Genomic DNA, 24,589 nt, shown 5'->3' on the forward strand with positions numbered 1-24,589 from the left:
TGCTTCCAGTTTCCAAGTCTTGAATAAAGATCCTAGTTTTTCTACTACAAAAACCCTTTCATAAGTTGTTTTATTTACAATGGCAACTCTGAAAAGTTCACTGAAGTTAACTGGACAATAAACCAGCCAGAAATCACTTTACAGAAGACAAAAAAGCCCAAGATGCCACTCTCTCCAGAGAACCATAGCTCAATTGTATTGAGAGTAAAGAAAGATAACTTCTGCTCACAATTGGAGGAACTCCGCTTTAACGTGGAATCTGTACTCAGAGTACACATGCAAGGAGGACACTACTATGCTAATACAATTGATTTGCTGCTACATTTCCCTACTGTTTGTCTAATGTTAACATTATAAACAGAACAGTGCAACTAGTATTGGGAACAATCCTTATAGTGTTACAGTGTCAGGCACAACCTTTTAGTTCTCTTCACACCACTGGTTCTCTTTGAGCACCTGGGCCTCTTCCTCTTTGGTAAAGTCATTTTTGACATTGAAGGTTTTGCGGATCTCCTCAGGAGTCTTCCCCTTAATCATATTATGAACAGTCTTGCATGTAACGTCCAGCAAACCTTTGATGTCTAAGTAGTTTGCAGCCAGAATAAGTTCAAAAAGTGTTCCTTGGTCAACTTTCAGGAATTCTTGGTCCCACACAGAGACATCATCTGTCCACCTCTCTTTGTTTTCATCATCCTCAGGAGGAGGAGGGTCGTCCCTATGGTGGGTACACCACTGAATGATCTCTTGTAGTATTGCTGCATTAACATTTGGTAGGGGAGCTGGGTCATCATCTCCATCATCCATTCCCAAATCTTCCAACATGGTTTTGATGGTCACAGACTGCTTGGCAATTTCTATATTAACTTCAAATATCTCTCCATCAGAACTTTGCAACTTAATTGAAGGCATGGTGTTGGGGGTCAGCACCACGGGCCAGAGGCCTACAAGAAAGGTGAGGCGTCTGCACATGGGAGAAAAAGATGGACGACAAGGCCACTAGTTAAGAATATTAACTGACTTGGAAAAGCCTTACTGCCTCTCTCAGGTATTATAACAGATGCTGGCAACATTGGCATGGGCAGGTCTCAGTCACATAGTCAGGCACTGAGTTGTTTGGCAAACCCAACATGAATCCTACCCAATCAGGACAGTCTTCCATTTCCAAACCTTTACTTGGTTTCACATTTTTATCTGTAAGTTTATCTGTGAAACACATGACGAACCATTGAGTGACATTCATATAAAGTGTGAAGATGAAGATGTGGATAATCATCACGTCTAAAGACTGAAGCCAAACCACTTCCTAAGTGCCTTGAAAAGATAGCAATATAGCAACAATTTAGGCGGATGCCCCACAACCTCTTGCCATGAGAGTCCATGGGCAACAGACCTTTACTTTTGAGGACATAGACCTTTACTCTCTGCAAAGGCTATCAGCCTCACTTCTTACTATGTGACGAGTAAAGGAAAATGTATATCCCATTTGCATATCTGGAGACATGGGTTTCAATGGGTTTTCACAGACCACATGACATATTGTATAACTAAAATAAGGAGTCTAACTCTACAGTGATGCATCCACTGTGACTTCCTAGGCCTCAATAGCACTGTTTTTGTAGGCTTTGCTGGTTTAGCTTAAAACTGTGATCACTGGAGATTTTACTTTCTAAAATTGTCCTATCAAAGCACTGTGTCCTGATTTGACAGATATTCTCACATCCTCATACTGAGAGCTCTAGAAGGAAGGAACTGAGCGAGAACATGAAGGATATTCAGAATTACTGGAAATTCTGTTATTTGAATCCAAACTAATATCCAGGTCCTGACCTACTTTATTCATTAAAAAATCAGGGACAGATTTCATAAAAGTAGGAAGATGAATTGCATACACTGCCTCTCTGGCTAAACTCCAAACCCAGCAATCATATAATGGCAATTTGCAAATGGAAAAAATTAATTCTGTAAAAAGTAAAAGTAAAATCAATACTTGTATCTCAGAAAACTTGGGTTAATAACACCACTCACCTGGTGCAAGCCCCCTCCAGCGAATGCATTTGGGACAATGTTATATAAAATTTCACCTGCAAGTTTGACAAAAGAAATTAATGTTCAGCTAGAGAAGAGAGACAACCACAACTGCAGGACCACTTCCAGGCAAGGACACATATGCACACATACACATACATACATGGGTTGCTAAGAACACTCAAAACTAAGTGTTGTGACCAAATTTTCTTAAGAAGGCTGTGTGCCTGCTTTAACCTGTGCTGAACATACTGCATACAGAAAACATGTGTAAGCTATTTCTTTGTGACATGCTTTTATCATATGAGTGGACATTGCAAGTTTAGAAGAATAGCTCTTGGGAAATAAGATGGAACTATACTTGGTGCTTTTTTTTTTTTTTTAAGAGAAGATATCCATTTGAACAGATGCTAAGAGCATAGCTTTGGTTGCCATTGCTTTTGGATAAGTGCCATGTATAACATTTCTTGCTTTTACAAAGCTATATATTTTACAAGCATTTTTATAATTTTACCTGGTTTCTTTTCCACCCAAATTCTGTGTGTTTGAAGGGATATAATAATTCTCATTTATAAGAAGAGACAAGCCCAGTAAAGCTAAATATTAGGCCCAGGGTAAAATGCTATTCAAACATGGGTCTTTGTTGTAGAAGCTTGGTTCTTATCCCTGTAGGCCTTCCTGTCCTTACATCCAGAAACCTCCCCTTGCCTGCCTTAGGAACTGCCACTTCAAGCTGGCCTAGTGCTTGACATTGCCACAGGGAAAGCCAATAGCAGCAAAGAGGAAGTAAGAGGATGTGACAACAAGGCTGGCCTCCACATTAATTATGCATCAAATAGTGAACAGCAGGCAGTAGGAGAGCCATGGTCCTTCGGATGTGATAAACCACGCACTGGAATAATAATAACTCACTTTTGGTTTTCATAGAGACATCCCCACTTATAAATTATTTTCATAGGAATTTGGTTCTCACTTTGGCTCCCTTTAGGAAGGGAAATTAGTTTCAATAAGGCTGACCTTGGGTATTCTGTTTGGTGTTTTTTACGCAAACCTGGTGAAAGTTCAGTGGCCCTGTCTCCTTATTTTGTTGATGAAAGTGAATCTATGTGGGCTCCTGATCTCAGGGAGTTGCCACTGAGAGAGCTGTAGTTCCCATGATCCTATCAGATGGCATGTGAGAAACTGGCCTACTTGTAATTCAGCATGTTTTCCACTTAATATAAATTATGGCAAAGATATTTCAAATTGGACTGTGCAAGCAAACATTTATGAAATGTATTGAATTATATTAACTTTTATACTTCCCTAACAGTGTATTTGTTATTACAAAGCCAAAGAAGGTAGTAAGATAAAGCACATGCCAGGTATGTGTCACACGTCTTCAATCCCAGCACTCGGGAGGCAGAGGTAGGAGGATCCCCATGAGTTCAAGGCCAGCCTGACACTACATAGTGAATTCCAGGTCAGCCTGGGCTAGAGTGAGACCCTACCTTGAAAAATCAACAAAAAAAAAAAAAAAAAGAAAAAGAGGGAAAAGAAGAAAGGAAAAAAAAGCACAATCCAACAAGTCAGGGAGGTTTTTTCCAGTTTAGAAGATGCCCTCACTGTGGCGGGAACAAACATTTGGGCCGGAGATAAAGATGGAGGCAAAGGAAAAAATGATTTCTTGGTACAGCTCATGAAAACACATGTTTAGGCTCTTAGACTAAAGTTAAGAAGAAGTGTTTTGTACTTTTTAAGCTTACTAAAATATGCAAAATATATTAAACAGACAGCTTCCTGCTCAAAATGTATGACAATTATAGTTATCTTTATGGATCTGCATATAAGCAATATTTTTGTTTGAACTGAAAAAATGTTATGTTACAATTCCCTTTTGTTAGTATATTGTATTTTGAGCTAACACATCAGTTTTGTGTAAGTATAGAATGTCCATACCACATGGTGTACATGCTAACAAATGGGAGAAATGTTGACACATTTAATTATGTTTATTTTACCATTTTATACAACAAAACAAAATCTTCAAGATTATACTTTAGGGACTCTCAAAATTGATTGGAATGAAACCTCATTCCTATTCCTGACCACCCAAATGAGAGTTATGTGATTTATCTTATTTATATTTTAGATAGTGCTACAAGTTGGCTGACTGTGGGATCCTGACCCCTGTAATCACATGCCATGTACCACTGGATTTCCTTGGGAGTGAGACTTTTGTCTGCTCACTTCTTTGCATGGAGCTTTCTCTTTCCCCCTTCCCTTGTTTCTAGTAATTTCCTTCTCTCTGGCTCCACATTCTTAACATTACTCAACTCCAGTCCCTCTTCACATTGCTTCTAGATTTTCTTTTTAAAAGGCAATTGTCATGTTACAAAGAAAACCTCTGTTGGATCCCTCTTATCTTCATTGGACATCTATACTCCTGGGATCATAAAAACAATAAAAGAACCCAAGAGCTTCCTGTATTGTTTCACAAATGTGTAAGGTGATTATTTAGCATCATAGAAGGGACATAGTGGCACCTCACTTTTTATTAGTCTGTATTCCCTGTGTGACATACAATGTTGATAACCTTCCAAGTGCTTATTTGACATTCATGAGCAATATCTTTGTAGAATGTTCATTCAACATTTTTGATTTTCTTTGTGCTGAGAAACATTACTTTAATGGAATAGTATTGACAGAATTTCCTTGAAAAGTGGGAATAGGGAAAAGATGCCCATGATCACCAGTTCTACTCAGTACTCCGCTGGAAGAATGGGACAGTACTTGCTATATGTTTTATCTTGGGCAAGTGAAAGGTGTAAGTATGATGATGGACAACTTAGCACATTGTGTGAGATAGTAAATTGCCCGTTTTGGAAAGGAAAGAACTTGGGTTGCTGCATCACACTATACACTGTAATCAATTTTACTATCTATCCGTTATCTATCATTTCTCGATCTATCTATCTAATGGCTAAATTCTTTTAATCTAGAAGATTAGTCTTTAAAAAAAAGAAAAAAAATATCATAGGCTACATCTTTGAGTTAGAGAAATATTTTAGAAGCAACTAATATTAACATCAAAATACAATTCAAATAATACTAACCTTCAAAAAATATTAATGTCGGGCTGGAGGGATGGCTTACCAATTAAAGCATTTGCCTGCAAAGCCAAAGGACCCAGGTTTAATTCTCCAGGACCCATGTTAGTCAGATGCAAAAGGGGGTGCATATGTCTGGAGTTTGTTTGCCGTGGCTGGAGGCCCTGACACACCCATTCTCTCTCTCTCTCCCTAAAAAATAAATAAAAATAAAAATATTAAAAAATATGAATGGCATATTAATCACATTAAAATAAGATTTAGTTAAAACACCACAAATAAAGTGATTATATTTGATAGATAACTAAAGGAAAATAAACCCATTTTACTTATAAATGTTGATGTAAAGCTCTGTTGTAAAATACTGGCAACTAGCATTCAAGAGCGCATCAAAAGATAAAGGCCTACTGTGACTGCTCTTTAGAGTTTCAAAAACCCTTGACGCACACATGTGAAGAGGCAAACAAGCTGAGTTGCTGCAAATGAAGTGGAGAAATTATAATTGCTTGTGAGAGTGTTATTATAGTTCTGGACAACCTGAGTTCATCTTTTAAAATTCAATTAGACATGTTGAAGGAAGTTATTAATAAGATGATCTTACCCCTTTCATATATATATATATATATATATATAAAGCTTTCCAGAGCTCAGTCCCAAGTGAAATAGTCTATCAAAAATGTTCTGTTGTTACACTTAGGCAAAATGATAGAATATTTAGGTATAAACTTAGGGGTAAATATGCAGGAGATACATACATATATATATATATATATATATATATATACATATATATATATATATATATATATATATACATATATATATATACATACATACACACACACACACACACACACACACACACACACACACACACACATATATATATATATATATATATATATATATATATATATATATAACTAGATGTAAGATGAATCTTCATTATTTTATTTGTGTTGAATCAGATTTTTTGAAAATGAACTCTAAATGTATTAAGAAAGAATATACACCATGCACGGTGGAGCACACCTTTAATCCCAGCACTTGGGAGGCAGAGGTAGGAGGGTCGCTGTGAGTGCAAGGCCACCCTGAGACAACAGTGAATTTCAGGTCAGCCTGGACTAGTGTGAGACCCTACTTCAAAAAAAAAAAAAAAAGAATAGCCAACATTCTGCACATTTATAGAAGACATGTTGTATTCTTTTTAGAATAGATTCTACTTCATAGCACAACTGAGGTAAAGACACGTGATTTTCTACATCCTACCATGCGTGTATAGCATTTTGAACTGCCAATAGCCCTAGAAGAATGCCATCTTAATAAGTGAATTTGTATACCAGATTCTGTACCACCTTGAGTCTGTAGGTGAGATTAGGGTTCATCTTGGGGATACCTGTTTTGTGGATTAGGACATATGTATGATGGGGTGCATTTACCATGGTTAGAGTGGTTCACTTGCTCTAAAAATACTATGTGAACTGCTGATTTATCATTTTCTTCCCTCAAGGAAACAAGACTTTAAAGTGAAAACAAAAATTATGGGTCTTGGGCTGGAGAGATGGCTTAGTGGTTAAGCGCTTGCCTGTGAAGCCTAAGGACCCCGGTTCGAGGCTCGGTTCCCCAGGTCCCACGTTAGCCAGATGCACGAGGGGGCACACGCGTCTGGAGTTCGTTTGCAGAGGCTGGAAGCCCTGGCGCGCCCATTCTCTCTCTCCCTCTATCTGTCTTTCTCTCTGTGTCTGTCGCTCTCAAATAAATAAATAAATAAAATTTATAAAAAAAATTATGGGTCTATACTAAATCTTTTTTAAGTGAGACTATATTAATATGATATTTTTGAAATGACATAAAAGCTATATAGCTGTATTGAGGTCCCAAAAAGATACACAGAGTAGCTTATATAATACAACATAAATATAATACAACATAAATATAACACAACATATATAACTATATGTTGTAAAATATAATACAACATAAAATTAACCCAATTGTCAGACAAAGAAAATATTGGATTTCTATTTCACTCATTTTTAAAATAAATTGCTGGCTTTTTGGTAATTTTAATGTTAAAATGAAGTCTGCTCTGTATCTTACCTTCCTGAAAATAATACTATGAAAATATTAGAATAAATTGAAAATATGGGAAGAAAATTATATATAAATTTAGTTGGATTTTTAAAATTAATATAAAAATATTTTAAAGGATAACAGTCACAGTAATTTGAAAAATGAGCTGACAAGTAATGCTATCAAAATCAGAGTGGGAAATATAATTTTGGTATCTATGACACAGTATTCTGAAGTCTAATTTCCTTGATATATAAGCTATTTCTTTAAATTAATCATAAGGAACCTAGTGTTAAAATAGGCAGGGGCTAATTCATAGAGAGTATGTAGTATGGATTACCTACAAATATATTGACTCTGTCTCACCAAAAATAAAAATAAATTAATGAATTTTCTATTTACATGCAGTTTGTGAATATCAAAAATTGTGCATACTGTGTGGCCAGAGGGTATGGAAATATTCATTTTTTCATAATCTTAGCGAAACTGAAAATTGAAATGAGATTTTCATGGGCAATTTGGTACATTCCAAATTTAAAAGCATAGAGGTTTTTTTTTTCAAAACACTTCCATTTCTAAGAATTTACTCTACAGACATTATTTCCTGTATTACTAAGAATGTGCTTTAAGTTAGTAATATTTTGCAAAAACAAGAGAATGGGCACAAGGTGAATATTGATAGTGGGCTGGTTAAATATGATAGATGCAATGGAATATCATGATGCTATCAAAAGAAGTATACTAAAATTGATTGATGAAGGGAAATCTCAAGGCAATTTTTTTAAAATTTTTATTTTATTTATTTGAGAGCGACAGACACACAGAGAAAGACAGATAGAGGAAGAGAGAGAGAATGGGCGCGCCAGGGCTTCCAGCCTCTGCAAACAAACTCCAGACGCATGCGCCCCCCTCAAGGCAATTTTAAGTGAGCAAAATAACATACAAAATAGTACATGAAATGTGTCCCTCATATAAATACTGCCATATATTCAACTTTCATTTTTCCCAAGCACCTACTGCCGGTGAGTGAATCTATCGAAGGAGTGATTAGACTGAATGTGGGGAAGTTGTTCACTTTTTATATATAGTTTCCTTAGCTATCCACAACTTGAAGAAATCCATACTAACATCTTAAATTTCTTAGATGAAACATGAAAAGTTTGAATGGTAAATATAAAGATATGCTTCTCTGCTTAATGACAGGTTGGATTCATATGCTGAAGACCAAAACACTTCCCAGGCTTCTCTTGGTGTCTGTTCCATCTGTAAACTGGCTGCAATAAGAAGCCCTCTTTTTCTCCTTTGTTTAACACATGCCATTCCTACCTCTAGGACAATGTCCCACATCAACCTTCTTTGGCTCTTTGATAATTCTCATGTTTTTCTGCTGTACCTTATTTCTGTTTTGATTTTCTGTCTCCAAGTTCTTCTTGTCTTCTTTCCCATGAGTCCAGATTTTCGCAGAGCCTTACAAGCCTGTTGCTATGGTCTGAATTAATTCTCTAAGGTTCATATGTTGGAAACTGATTGTATTTCAGGAGCACATGTTTCATGTTATTTTAGAGATGAGACTGACTTCAGGGTGGAGGTTAATTAGAATTAGATGAAGTTGTGTAGGTAGCTACCACGTGATGATTGCAATGGCCCTTTAAAAAAGAAGAGAGCCCTGTGTTAGCAGGCTTGCCTGGCTCATCATGTGGCATCTTTGACCATGTTATGATGCAGCTGGAGAACCTCAATGGATGCCAAGCAGATGCCACTGCTTTGCTACTGGGCTTAGCCACAAGTACAATGATCCAGATAAACTTTCAAAAACTGAAACATAATATATTCCATTTCAGATATTTTGTTACAGCAACAGAAGACGGACTGACATTTGTTTCCTTAGACTACTCGCTAAGGTCTTGTCCATGTCTCCTTCCTCTACAAAGTTGATACTGGAATGTTTGAAGTGCTTACTTTCCTTTTGTCTTTTCTTCTTTTATGATCATGCATGTTTCATTGGCTTGCTCCTGGGCATACACATTCCTTTTCATTAGAAATAATTAAAGTACACTTTTGTCACTGGGCTCTCACTCTGGATTTCCCTTGCTTCCCCAGTCCCTGCAGTCATCCTCAAGAGACAGAGGGTAGTATAGAGTCAGGGGGAGCTTATTGACAAGTAAAGCATAGTCTTGGGCAGTGAGAGTACACAGTGACCACAGGGACTGCAATGTCCATTGACACCTTGGGTAGGCTTTACAATATATCTAGAGATTCTAGTGTAAGCAGATTTTTCTGAATGACTTTATCTTGTTCAGGTGTTTGGCAAGACACACATGGATTGGCTGTAATAGGAAAGGGCACTGGAACATCTTTGTTCTTTACCAGCAAAACCTCCTGCTAAATATCAGTTTTATGTAGTTTAGGGCTCCTGAAACCAAGTTTACACTGCTATATATTAATGACATTCTGGGAAGTTCAAGATATCATGTTTCCTTTCAGGGCCAGATAAAGACTCCTATTTTCTTTGCACCAGTAGTTATAATCCTGTAGTTCCCAGTTCTTGATTTTTGAGGCTGTTGATTATGAAGGAGGAGTTCAGCCCCAATATACTTCAAGCCTGCTAACATCTTGCTAGCTACGTAAGACTTTGTGTAGATAAAACCAAAATAGAAAAATACTTTTATCATGTTGCAAAGAGGACTCATGAAAATTGAAGAGGGAATGATTCTTTAAGATATAGAAGTGTGATTTTCTTCTTTCATCCCAGGGCACTATGTGAACAGCTTTACTTCATGCTGCACTTTACTGAAGGGAGACAGCATATTCCTGAGCTCCATGCATGCCCCATATGGAAGGAATGTTGGAAAACCTAGGAAAGATAAAGATAAAATCTGGGTATGGAAGGTGTGCAGTGGAGGGCAGGACAAGCAGAAGAGAGCCTTTCTGAAGAAAGATCTACTAAGATTGGCTCATGAACAACAAAGTGCTGAGAACAAATGACAGTTTTTTTTTTTAGAAAATGTCATGGAGAAGACAATGCCAGTACTGCACTCTCCATTCGTCCACAGCCACTATCTTCAGCTAAGATTGCATGAGGGACTTGTTCTGGAGAAAAGAACAATTCTGTATTCTCTGTTGGATTCTTCATGGTGGACTGCAATGGGCTACAACACCTGCTGTGAACACTAAGGATATAGTAAAAAGGGGGGAGAGTCTTTTGTACAACTTTTTACAAGATGATTGACAATATGAGTTAAGAATGAACAGTATTTTGACCCCATTAGACTTTATTTAAGCCTTGTGTTCTGAGAAAAGACAATTTAAAATCTTATTCCTTATAATATCAAAAGAAAAGCCAGCAGAAATAAAACTTAGTAATTTAAATTGCAACAATTTTTTGACCTCTGTGTATTAAAGGACACAATAAGGGAAAGTAGCCTTTTACTGAATGGAAGACAATCTTTGCAAATCACAAATGATAAGGGACCTGTGTAGACATTCCTCTAAAAACTTATGTAGATGCAAACAAGTACAAGCTCAATGTCACTAATTACTAGGGAAATGGAAATTAAATCATAACTAGTTATCTCCATACTTTCATTTGGATAGCTACCTTCAAAAGTCAAAAAACAAACAAACACATGTTGAGGCTACGGAAAACGTAGAATTGACAAGGCCTTTTCATTGACCTAACTGTAGTCAGGTCTCTCTGAGTCTCTTCAACTGAGCCTTGACCTGTGGTTTCTGTGTCTGTCACAGTTAATCACAATTGTCAACTTGGTGAGGTTTAGAATTACCACAGAAACAAATCTCTAGACTTATCTGGAAGTTTCTAGATTCATTTAATTGTGGGGGAAAGATACACCTTAAATATAGGAAACACCATCTCATGTGCTGGAATCTTGGATTGAATAAAAAGGAGTAAAAGGGCTGAGCACCAGATCACATGCCTCTCTTTTCTGTCTGTAGACACAATATAGACAGCGTCCTACCCTCCTGACACTATGGCTTCTGTGCTCAGGTGGATCAAACCCTCAAATTGTAAGCTCAAACTCTTTCTTCCTTAAATTGCTGTTGTCAGGTATTTTGTCATGCCAATGAGCAAATAACTCATGTAGCGTCTAAATTTTCATTGTTTAATTTTAGCAAGAATTTTGTTGAGCCAAGTTATCAAGGTCCTCTCCCCTGAAGATCTAATCCAGTCATTCATATCACACCTCCAGGTGATATACAAACATCACAGTTTCCCTTCAGCAAGAGCTAAGTTTAGCCAGAACACTGCTCACCCCTGGTGTTTTCTCTCAGCAATTTTCCATCCAGGGCCCCTAACCTCCTCCTCACTTGCCCATGCTGTGCAGAATGTAGCACAGTTCTACTGAGATCTCATTTGCCCAATTACAATAGTTACTAAAAAAAATCTGGTGCCATTTTTAACAACTTTCAGGATCCTATTTCCTTTGACACTGCCTATGTATTGTGGTTATGAATGCACAATGGTATACTCTCGGTGGAAAACAGTTGAGGCCCTTGGGAAGTTAGACAGAGAAATTACCATCTAACCCAGAAATTCCACCAGACTCAAAAGAATTGAAAGTCAGGTTTAAAGAAATAATTTGTGTACCCATCTTTATAGAAGCATTATTGACAATATCCAAAAGGTAGAGCAGCTCAAGTATCCACTAAAGAATGAATGGATGAATAAAGTGCTGTGTATTTGCTTTATGCAGACTTACAGACTAATTCTAACACCTGCTATGATATGCGTGAACCTTGAAAATGTGTGCAATACATAGGTTAAAAAATAGAAAATACTATATGATTCCACTTGAGTGAGCTACTTATAGTATAGTCAAATTAATAGAGAAAGGAAATTAGGTTATTGCTTGTCAGGGGAGCAGGGAATGGGGAGTTACTGTTTCACAAGTAAAGATTTAGTTCTCTATGGTGGAAGACTCCTCGAGCTTTGAAGTACATGTAAAATGTGTGTAACACTAAAAAGCAGCAGAAGTAGTGAGGGTGGTAAACTTTATAGGTGTTTCAATTAGTCCCTTGTGTTTTTGTGTTCCTACGATTACTATTTACTTGGCAGGATTAGGGACAATCATGTTGTATGCCTAAGGAACACAAACCCTCTAATTCTCATTCTTTACCTAGTAAATGATGATGTTTCTCTTAGCAATAGGGACAAGATAACTTCTAGCTTTGGGTAACCAAACTTGAGTCTGATTTAACCCCTTTCTATGGTACCTGGACCTTGACCTACTCTTGAATTTAAATGAGTAATGGAACTTGAGACAGCTCCTCTTTACTGATCCCTCCTTGTGAGGACTTTCCACCAAGAAAGGCATTTCTGGTCAGCATTTCCAATTATGCCACTTGTTTACCCATTTAACTACACTCAGTTTTTTTCTTCTTTCTGGCCTGATTGCTTTGTCCTATGAGAAAATGATATTTTCTCCATGACCCTTGAGAATTGTACAGATACCACTATTAGAGAAGTCAACCTATGGTACTAGTCTTTTGAATGAAATATGCCCTTACCTAAGTCCAGATTTGTTTTTATTTAACACTCACAAAGTATGAGAACAATGTTTGTCCCATTTAGCATATGGAACACAGTGAAAATACATGTAATGCAAAGATTGTTTACATACAGTAGGTAACACATATAATTGGAATATGCAAATCTACTTGTGTAGTACATATGTGTGCATATTTAAGGATGCTAGATTAAACAGTATTATGTTATTGTGTATTATTTTCCCCCATAATAAATATTTTATTTGGAAAGATAACATTTTTATGGGCTGCCAGATAATATTCTTAAATTGGAAGCTTATTTCAGATAAGCATTAAGTCAAAGATTCAAACATCTGTATAAGGAGTAAGATTTAGGGTTGGCTGGTTTTATTTCCCATAAGAAATTTTCTCTTAGGTCAAGAAACTTGTAGCTTGTTTATTCTGACTCTATGAATTTATGAATTTATGAATTCAGAATAAGCAAGGTACTCTTTGTAGTAAACTTTAAACTGCAACAATATTATTGATATTCCTCTGATTTTAATCCACAATGGTTTTGTTTGTTTGCTTGTGGTTTTGTTTTTGAGTAAGGGTAATACTATGTGAGTATCCCAAGATGACTTCAAACTCTCCTTACTCTTGCTTCAGGCTGCCAAGTACAGGGATTAAAGGCGTGTAATCCCACCATGCCTAGGTCTTTCCACAGTATTTTAGAATGGTTTCTTTTTTATTTTTTAAGTTAGAGTTTTGTGCATGCCTTCTGTCAGGTTTTCACATAGGGAAATTATGATAAATCTGTACCCATAGCAGTTAACAGAGCCAACATTCTTATCAAGAGCACAACCACAAATGTCACTTACAGGGGTATTAAAATAGTAACAGATTTCCAAGGACAATTTTTAAAATATTAAGTGAAAGGCACCTTCTGGATTTTTTCATTCTTTCCTTTTTTAAATCTCTCTAGTGCTTTAGCAATTTTTAAGGAAGATATGATGCTTTGATGTCACTAAATCAGATAACAACAAAATAGATTTATTTTATAACGTGTGTTTTTTTAGTAGTAAAATAATCCATTAAGTCCCTTGATTGTTGAGCCCTGTTGATAGTAAAGAATATAAGATGGCTCTACTTAGAAATAGACCCTAAGGTGATTTCTTCCAGTTCTACCTCAGCCAGAATGTTCCAGCTCCTTCATCCTCTCCCACTGTGTAGGCAATTGAATAATTTTTGTTTACTTTTTGCATTTCTGGTGCTTTTATGTTCTTATGTGGGATATGCATGAATTTCAGAGTATATACTCTCCTCCTCTCCAGTTTTATTTGTTTTTCTGTCCTATATCACTTGAATTCATTTTAATTATATTCATAGTATTGATGGTACTTTTTGGGATGATCAGTCAAATGCTTTGTCTGCCTCAGACTTAGACATTATTGATGGAACAGAGCTAGTGAACTTTGACACTATCAGTTCTAATCCCCTCACTACTCAGCTAAGGAAATTAGTCAAGAGAATTTTAACCATCTGTCCCACACCATCTGAGTGACAAGGAAGGGTCTACTTCCCTGGTCACAGTCTTAGTCCACATGATTTCATTCCTCAGTTTTGAGCCAGATAAAAAGTCAGGCACCTTGCATAAAAACTCCATGATCAAACTTCCTGCTTTGCACATGGGGCAGAGGGAGATATGGAACTTTACACTCAGTGGACTCTTGACTGTGACAGACTTGGGTCCTATGATGCTGTGTGGCAGCCTAGATATGTCATATAGGAAATACCCAAGACAAACAGGTGGATATAAATCCTTGTACTCAAGCCAAATCATTCTATCATTTTCTGGCAAATGACTTCTTAATGGCTTAGACCATCTTGTCTAAAGTTTATTACATTAAAACCAAGCATACTGATTGGCTGTGATCACATTAGGAGCTCTGTGATATCAGGCAGAAAAAAATGCAAGGAGAGAAACTCTTGCAAAATTATGGAAGAATTGTCACAAGTAGCAGCATTGTGAGCTGCTAGTGTACAGGCCTGTTCTGCAGAGGAGCACCATAATCCTGGAATTGTCTTAACTCACAGCTTTCTTTTGGTCATAAAACTCATAAGAGGCCATGAATCTGGAAAGTCAGGCAGCTCTACGGGTTCTTTGATCACCACATATAAGTGTTAGGGAGTGATAATGAGTGGGAGTACATGTCTTTCTCATGATTAGTTTGTGTTTCTAAAAAAATAATACACGGATTTCTGTACCTTGTTTTCTAAAAATAAGACCAGTGAGATTAGATTTCAGTTAATCATCAAAATGATTATTTTTTTTTACTCTGTTTTTACCTATGCCCTGAAAATTCTTAGTAGCTACATTCTCATATTTCAAAATAGTCTTTTTCCTTGGAATCTGATAGAGATAACACAGACAATTCCCAGAAGTGTCTTACTTTGGTAATGGCTACCTTAAGCATAACAGACAGAGTTCAGATGCCTCATTGTGGGCCTTGTCTGGGGCTTGCGAAATCTGTCTGTTTGTTCATTTCTCCAGGAGACCCTTTCTGTGCTCACAGCCATTGCAGTGTGTTGTGATAAATAATGCAGTGCCTTCCCAATGCTTGCCTTAGCCATATGAGGGGAACATTTTAAAAAGAGAACAAGCAGACACAGAAATGGAAATTAACCCCAGGCCTGCCAGCCTCCGTCAGGAATAATGCGTCACATAATTCCAGGGTTCAATGGGAAGTAGGTGCCTTTCTACTGAGTTCGGCTCTTTGTCCTTGTTCTAGTGTGTCTTTGTAGCAACTGTCATGTAAGGTTAATGACAGCCCCTCATTACCCTTGTCAAATATGTAATAATGTGGCCCAACAACGGGTCTGAATGGCTTCTGCTTGTCAGACCCCTATGTTTTGCCTAGCAGATGGTCACTGTGCTTGGAGAGGCCCTTGCTCAGATCCATCACACTGATATCCTGAACACGTGTGTGCATGAAGCATTTTCCCCTGATGGGACAGTGTATGGCTAGAATACTAATTGGGCACAGCATGACAACTGCAGGTTTCACCCTCCCTCCTCCCCCAAATCCCTGTTAGCTTTCTGTTGGCTCCAGGGGGAAAGAGAACAGATAGAACCTCTCTTGTCTCTCTCCTTCTATTATTTCTGGCAATACACAACACTTTTCAGCTGTGATATGCACCCATTTTCAAACCCCTTATTTGGATCACTTAAGATGCAGCACCCATGAATTTTTAGACACATTCTATTTTCAGAGACCTGGAAACAAAGCAGAGAAAAGCCTCTGTGAGGAAAGTGTCGGGCAGGGTTACCCAGCTCCATGGGCAGCAAACCAGCATCCTAGCCATGACCTTGTGCAAAGACATTTCCTTCCACCTAGGGCAGTGCCCACCCCTTTAGCAGGAAGAGTGCCCTGCTAAGATACTTAAAGCTGAATATAAGAAGGATTGTCTGTCTTGCCTCAGGGACTCTGCAACAAGACATTGATGTTTCTCATTGTTATATTTGTTGTTATTTTATGTTTTGATTTTATATTGGGTCAGTTCCAGCTCAAAAATGAACAGTGACACTCCAAAGTCAATTCAAATACCAATAACATATGCAGAATTTGTTACAAGATAACCAAATTCTCTTTCCCTTACTACTGTGTTTTTATGATTTTTCAGGCCTCGCATCCTTTCCAGGCACAGTAGGTCACTTTTTCTATGGAAAAGTTTGCTTGGCATCAAATCTTTGCTGATATAAGCTGCCTTTTGAAGCTTTTGGGATACTGGCTTGCCAGTCATTCTCCACTAACATTTCTTATAAGCCTTCCTGAATATTTCTTTTTTCTCTAACTCAACTTCTGATGACTTCTGAATGATCCTAATAAAGAAGAAATTGACTTTAATAATTTTTTGCCTGTGTGTGTGTTGTATGCAATGTGGATATGCAGATGTAGTGCCCTATGCAGGTGCAGAGAGCAGGGGAGAACATCAGCTGTTTCCCTCTGTTGCTCATCTACATGTTTCTTGAGATGGATTCTCTCACTGATTCTGGAGTTTGTTACTCTTTTTCATGTACCCCAAAGATCCTCTGGTTCTTGCATTCCATAGGTCTAGGTTTATAGGCATAGGTGGCCAGACTCAGCTGTTTACAAGAGTGTTAAAGATTCAAACTTGGAGTCTCAGGCCCCCTTAGGCCCTGATACTGGTATGGCATGCACTGTGGCTATATCTCCAGCAACAAAATATGTGTTTTTTAAAGAGTTAAAATATTTTATTTATTAGTTTGAGAGAGAGAAAGAGGCAGAGAGGATTAATGGGCATGCCAGAGCCTCTAGCCACTGCAAACAAACTTCAGAAGAATGCAACACCCTTGTGAGGCTTATGTGGGTCCTGGGGAATTGAACTTGGGTCCTTAGGCTTTGTAGGCAAGCACTTTAACCACTAAGACATCTGTCCAGCCCCAGAATTTGTTTTAATTAATATGCATCAAAAATAATTGTCCTTCAGAAGTTAGGAATGATTCCATGCAACTTCCTCATTTCAAGTTTTAAAGTCTGTATTGGTGAAGAACAACATGTTTAAACATTGGAAGCAAGAACACCAAATAAGTACATTCCTTTCTCTTTTGATGGTGTTGTAGGGTCTCACTTTAGCCCAGTCTGACCTGGAACTTATTCTGTAACTTCAGGCCGGCCTCACACTCACAGCATCTTCCTACCTCAACCTCCTGAATGCTGGGATTAAAGGAATGGGCACCATGCTGGGCCCACCTAATTACTTTTGCACTTACTATACTAGATGGCCACTCCCTCTGATTCTCCATTTTTTTCTCCATTTAAGAGCAAGCAGTTCTCCTTTATGTCCATGTCTTTTCTTACAAGAGATTGTAAGCCGATTGAGGGCAGACACATCTCTGATCTCCTTTTGTGTTGTGCTGGACCCATCCAGGTGTGAGGGCTCAGGGACATCTCAGGGTATTCATACCTGCATGCCACAATGTTGAGCCCAATTCCTTTTGCAATCTCTAGTACATACATTCTTTTGTAAAACTGTCAGCGGGGATGCCTCTCTCGATACTAATCTAATGTAATCAATGACATTATTTTTTATTATCTTTTACTCACCCCATCCTTAGACCATTGCTATCAAGCAATTGGTATATGCAAGATGTTGTATTAGGTCATGGAGAAATCCAGAGTTTGAGAGGAAGTTGTCATGTGCCATGTGTCCTGTGTCCTGTACCCCATTGGCTGTGGGGAATGCCACCTCCTACACACAACTGCTAATGATTCAGGTGATAATGCAGTGTACTGAAGGAACTTCATCCATCCTTTCCAGGAGAAAGAAATAAGTCCTTAGGACCCTTCCTTAGAAAGGGTACCGCTTTCCAAGAAGGAAGAAACTATTTCAAATGATTTCAGATTTGGTGTTCTGCTGAGTGTACTTTGTTTCTATCAAACATGTGAAAATTTTAGCATAAGTGTTTGGCTACCAAATCATTCCTCAGTATCTATAGAATGCTTTTATTTTCCCTTTGACTTCATATATGCTCTTTAATTTTTTTTTCTCATCCTGCTTAATTTAGTTGCATTCTTTCTTAAAATGCACAGCATATGTGAACACTTCCATCGACTTTCAAATCAGGGCTAATCACAGGGCTAATTTTCTTTGGATACCATAGACATTCTACTCCATAATTATCATACTGTCATCATACTTTTCCCTCAACACTTGTGGAGAATCTAGCATGTCAAGTATTATTCTAAACTGTAGAAAACAACAGACAAATTCTTGGTATGTAAATACTTGCTATACTATATAGTGGCAGAGTGATATAAAAACAGATAGGACTATCATTCCAAATTAACTTATTATATGCTTTACCTAATTTCGTGCAATCCTCTTTTCCCTACTTCCAAATCTTACAAGATGTGTCCCGGAATCAGGAATTCTTGCTGTATTTTCTCAGTTCTCTGTATTCTCAAACTTGCCACTGAATGCTGTCTCTTCCTCTTGAATCCTTAATTGGCGCCTAGCTGTCCCTTAAGCACATGACATTCTTACTGCACTATTTTCAGATATCACAGTACCTTAGGGTGAGTTTCCAAGTCAGTTTAATTTCCATTGTCAAATTAAGGTGAACATTTATTATCCACCTGATAAAAAATTCCAACTCCATCTTATTAATTTTAACTTTATTCCATTGGAAAAATGTATGCCTCAGGCTGGAGAGATGGCTGAGTAGGCAAGGTTCTTGCCTGCATTGCCAAAAGACCCAGGATTGATTCCCCACATAAGGCCAGGTACACAACAAGAATCATGCATCTGGAGTTCATTTGCCATGGCTGGTGCCCTGGCTCTCTCTCTCTCCTTGCAAATAAATAAAATAAATAAACAACATATTAAACACAACATGTCTTTTTCAATGAGTGGTCTGCTAATCTTTGGGTAAATGATTTCTTATCTATCAGGTGTTTTGTTTACACAGGTAGCCAGAAAGATGACTGTTACACACATGCTGACCTTCTGGGTCCTCAACTGCTTATCCTGAGTGGCTCTTTTCTGCATCCCATATCAACCATCTTCCTACATCATCACATTGTGTATCTTGCCATCATAAGGAGCCAATATGACTTAAAATAACAAAGAAAAATGCTCTGTTTCCCTCTATTGCCTCACCCCACTACACTTGTTGAAATAGACCTTGGCAGTATTCATTCATAATATCCTACCATTCGTTTTCCTTCTGCTTTTCTCCCAGCTCCATTTTCTTTCCACCCAGTGATGATTCAGTTGTGAATCAGAATAACTGTTCTCTGTAACATCTTTCAATTGCCTTGCCCTGTTTTCATCCACCATATTTTTTGTTCACAATATTTCTTGGCAAAACCTCAAATCAGGGTAAATCCAACCATCTGTCTCCCTTGTGGCTACATCTGAGCAGTTGATTTTCTCTGGTGAAAATTATTAATTGTCCAGACAGGTTTTCCTTCAATTATATCAATACTATTTCAAGTGGGACTTAACATGGCCCAGGAATCTTGCTATGCTTCTCTGGAAGGCTGGTCTCAAAAGACCACTCACATATCTCTTCTTTTATTTTCATTTCCCTGTCTCCTCCCCCAAACAGTTTTTACCCAGTGCTTCTCTTCCTGTTTGAACTTATCTAATTCATTGATATATGTATTTTTTTTTTTTTTTGAGACAGGGTCTCACTGTAGCCCAGGCTGACCTGGAATTCACTATGTAGTCTCAGGGTGATCTCGAACTCATGGTGATCCTCCTACCTCTGCCTCCCGAGTGCTGGGATTAAAGGCGTGCACCACAACGCCCAGCAATATATGTATTTTTTAAATAGAAGTTTTTGTATGGATGCATCATATGTTGGTACCATCATTTCCTTTTCTTCCTGCACCGTTTTCACTGAGGGCTCCTGTAGCAGACAGCTTCAGGTTCACTGAGATGAACATCCAGACCAGGCACAGTTATGGAGGAAGGGATTTATTGAAGCTTACAGATCCAGGGAAAGTTCCATAATGGCAGAAGAAGCTGGCCTGCCTTCACAGGCCCAAGCATAGAGTGAGAAGTACAAGCCTAGAGGTCAAAAGCCACAGCGCACTTCAGGAACTCCAGCTAGGCACACTTTGCATATCTTTAGATTGAAATTTGAAACCCACCACCACAACTTAATATCCACCCAGTGACATTGCCTCTAGCCAGGTAGCCAGCAGATGCAAACTACAAACAAACAACTGAATATATTGGGGGTCACCTATTCTATTCAAACCACCACAGCTCCTAAGTGGGATTGCTGCTATTCACCAAGGGATTGTAAATTTTGAGTTATGAGAGCAGCAGTCATTGTGGGGGTGGAGGCAATGCCTCTGGATACTCCCTCCCACCTTGTGGATCTTGATTTTTTAAGTGGGAAATGATACTTGTTCCTTCATTAAAATGATATCTCATTGTTCTAGAACAAAGCAGATTTTATAGGGGTATGACCCTACCATACACACACACACACACACACACACACACATATGTGTGTTATTCAGCTCTTAACTGCTTTCTGGACTTCTGCTGCTGGCTATTAACCTCTGCCTCTTTTGGCTCACACTGACTATATTCTCATTGGTTGAAGGTTAAATGACACTTTCTCAAAAGACCATTCCCTGAATCCTTTATTTAAACTAGTTGCTGCTGTTCAGCTTCTTTTTGGAACACACATTTTTTTCATCATAGCATAATTATAAGTCATAATTACAGTTAAAGGTATGACTCCTTGCTTAACATCCCTATTTTCCACTGGGCATTGTGAAAGGAGGTTGTTTCTTTTCCTTTAGTTTATTTCTATTTACTCAATGTATAATACCATTTGTTTTCATGTAGCAGTAGTTTAGTTAATTGTTAACTAATAGTTAACTAATACTTAACTAATAGTTAATTAATTTAGTAAATTAGTTAATTTAGTAATTTAGTTAATTAGTTAGTTGTTGACTGAGTGCAAAGTATATGTGGTGAATAGATTATGGCCTGAAGTACTGGTTTAGGAAAATGAATGAGGAATTCTCAGTTGAATTATCAATTCAAAAGAAGCTGTGATATTGTTTAAGAACAAGAGAAGCAAACAAGATTTTGGATAGAAGTAAAATCCTAGATAGTTATGAAATCTTATAGTACCCTGGTGTGTCAGTGGGATGGTCTATTCACAGTGATAAAAAATATGCAAGTCCCAGGGATAGGGTGGGAGGGCAAAATAAGGCTCCCCCCATCCTCCAAGATGCTTACATTCTGTTGCAGTCAGGTTTGCATTGCTGGTAGAAATCACCCGACCCAGAGCAGCTTGTGGGAAAAAAGAGGTTTATTTTGGCTTATAGGCTCCAGAGCAAAGTTCTATAATAGCAGGGAAAACTATGGCATGAGCAAAAGGGACATCAACCCCTGGCCAACATAGGGTGGACCATAGCAACAGGACAGTGTACCAAACACTGGCATGGGGAAACTGGTTTTAACACCCATAAGCCTGCCCCCAGCAATACACTGCCTCCAGGAAGCATTAATTTCCAATTGCTATCAGCTGGGGAACCTAGCATTCAGAACTCTAAGTTTATGGGGGAAACCTGAATCAAAGCACCACATTCCACCCCTGGCCTCCATAAACTGATAACAATACATGATATAAAATGCAATGCATTCATCCAACTTTAAAGTCCCCATTTTTTTTTATTAATTCCAATGATGTTCAAACATCCCCATAGTCCGAGATCTTTTAACTGTGCCATAATACCAAAAAATATCCCCCCAAAACCCATAATGGTACAGAATAAACATTCACACTGCAAAATATGGCATTGAACATAGCAAAGAAATATTCAACCAATACAAGATATTTTTTCCACTATCTTTCTTTTTTTTTTTTTTTCTTCTCAAGGTAGGGTCTCACTCTAGCCCCAGCTGACCTGGAATTCTCTACGTAGTCTCAAGGTGGCCTCGAACTCATGGTGATCCTCCTACCTCTGCCTCCCGAGTGCTGGAATTAAAGGCATGCACCACCACACCTGGCTTTTACACTATCTTTTGAGTATCATTCCTAAGAAAGCATTGCCAAATATAAATTCTTATTTATTTATTTTGGTTTTTTGAAAGGAAGGGGGGAGGATACTTAATAGGTTGGTATTATATATATGTAAGTAGAAGAATATTGGGGATGAAAAGGCCCAAAGTGAAGTTAGGGTAAGAGATTGAGTAAAGGAAAGGTGGAGGGAAGGCTAATCAAAATCTAAGAGGATGCAAATAAATCATATGGAATCCTCCAGTTTCAGACAATGGAACACTCAGGAGCCATAGATCGTTGTTAGAAAATTTTCAGTGCCAGGGATGGGATACCTCCAGTGGGTTGTTGGCCATGGAGGTCCATGATGACCCCAAAACATTATAGGCCATTGTCGAAGCCCTTGGTTTCCCACCAGGAATCAGTGGTAAGACCCTATTGCTGAAGACTGCACACACTTGGGCTGCAAGGCCACTGAAAAATCCTGCTGGAACTAAGCTGATAACATCCTACATGTAGACCAGCTGACAGAAAGCTGGAAGAAGCCATTCTACATGTAGTTCAATGTGAGAAAGAGATACCACCAGTGAAGATACTCAACAGTGGACACTGCAAGCCTTATAATTGGCCAGCCAGGTGAAATGAGCCAACAGGTACAAGACTGGCATGTCTGTCATGGTGGAAACCAACTGCCCTCCAATTGGACTGGAAGCTCGCTCCATGGGAGGGAATACATCCCTGATACTGAAAACTTAAAACAGGGATAGTCATGAGTCCTAGGGGAGTAACATCTGCTGATGTCTGGATAAGTGTATATACTATGTTTCTTCTCTTAATATTTATACCCTTATATTAACACTACTCTCACTTTGGATAGAGAATCTTCTCTTTTCAGATGGCAATGACCTTGGGATGACTCAGAAGGTATCATAGTGCTGAAAAGAAGTGGTTGGGGTACTGAGTAACATCTCAATAACACCTTCCAAGGCTCAGGGTCTAATGTGGAAGAGGTGGCAGAAAGAAGGCAAGAGCCAAAGGAAGGGTAGGACTCCTTACAACGTGCTCCTCCAGACACAAAATGGCCTGGATATCCATGACCTCACTGTGCCTGATACTACCTACACAAGACCATCATAAGAGGAGGAAAAGATCATGACATCAAAATAAAGAGAGACTGATTGAGATGCAGAGGGGATATGATGGAGAATGGAATTTCAAAGGGGAAAGTGGGGGAGGGGAAGGGAGGGTATTACCATGGAATACTTTTTATAATCATGGAAAATGTTAATAAAAATTAAGAAAAATAAAAGGAGAGAGAGAGAGAAAGCCAGGTCGTGGTGGCACATGCCTTTAATCCAGCACTCGGGAGGCAGAGGTAGGAGGATTGCCATGAGTTCAAGGCCACTTTGAGACTACATAGTGAAATCTGGGTTAGCCTGAACTAGAATGAGACCTTACTTGAAAAAACAAAAAGAGAGAGAAAGGAAGGAAGGAAGGAGGGAAGGAAGGAAGGAAGGAAGGAAGGAAGGAAGGAGGGAGGGAGGGAGGGAAGGAAGGAAGGAAGGAAGGAAGGAAGGGAGGGAGGGATTAAGACAATGGGAGATGGATCAACAGCAGTTAAATGTGTTTACTTGCAAAGCTACATGCACAAAGTGGCACATGTGTCTGGAGATTGTCTGTAGCGGACAGAGGTCCTTTTCATGCTTATTTAGTTAATAAAAAACAAAAGAAGAAGAAGGGCTGGAGAGATGGTTTAGTGGTTAAGGCATCTGCCTGCAAAGCCAAAGGATCCCAGTTTGACTCTCCAGGACCCATGTAAGCCAGATGCACAAGTGGGTACATGCATCTAGAGTTCCTTTGCAGTGGCTTGAGTCCCTGGCATGCCCATGTTTTTTTCTCTTTCTCTCCCAGCCTCTTTCTCTCTCTCAAATAAATAAATAAAATACATTTAAAAAAAGAGAATAGAGAAGCCAGGCATGGTGGCACACGCCTTTAATCCCAGCACTCAGGAGGCAGAGGAAGAGGGTCACCATAAATTTGAATCCATCCTGAGACTCCATAGTCAATTCCAGGTCAGCCTGGGCTAGAGTGAGACCCCACCTCAAAAATCCAACACAAGATTTAAAACAACTAGGGCAAACATCAAACTCTGTAGCTTCAAATCCAATAACCCTAGCCAGTGACAAATCTCCATGTCTGATAATTCTAACCAGCAACAAGTCTCTGGCATTCCAATTCCTCCCCTCCAGCTAGGCTACTCACAGTCCTGGAAAATTTCACTGGGAACAGGCAGCTTTCCTTAGCAGCCATCTCAAGGTCCTGGCATCTCCACTGGGTCTCCATTATAATCCAAGGTTCATCC

General features: G+C 38.5%; 1 protein-coding gene across 1 annotated transcript; it reads right to left on the reverse strand.

Annotated features, from left to right (window-relative positions):
- Positions 1–420: 420 nt before the first annotated feature.
- Positions 421–909, reverse strand: LOC101600200 (S-phase kinase-associated protein 1-like). The gene has a single exon (XM_045143544.1). The coding sequence runs from the start codon at positions 907–909 to the stop codon at positions 421–423; it is 489 nt and encodes a 162-aa protein (XP_044999479.1).
- Positions 910–24,589: the final 23,680 nt, after the last annotated feature.

This window comes from Jaculus jaculus, chromosome 2 (assembly GCF_020740685.1).
Source record: "Jaculus jaculus isolate mJacJac1 chromosome 2, mJacJac1.mat.Y.cur, whole genome shotgun sequence".
NCBI classification, from domain to species: domain Eukaryota; kingdom Metazoa; phylum Chordata; class Mammalia; order Rodentia; family Dipodidae; genus Jaculus; species Jaculus jaculus.

Bases quoted from the DNA above. Each gene is read 5' to 3' on its own strand.
- LOC101600200 (XM_045143544.1), bottom strand. From the start codon at position 909: ATGCCTTCAATTAAGTTGCAAAGTTCTGATGGAGAGATATTTGAAGTT.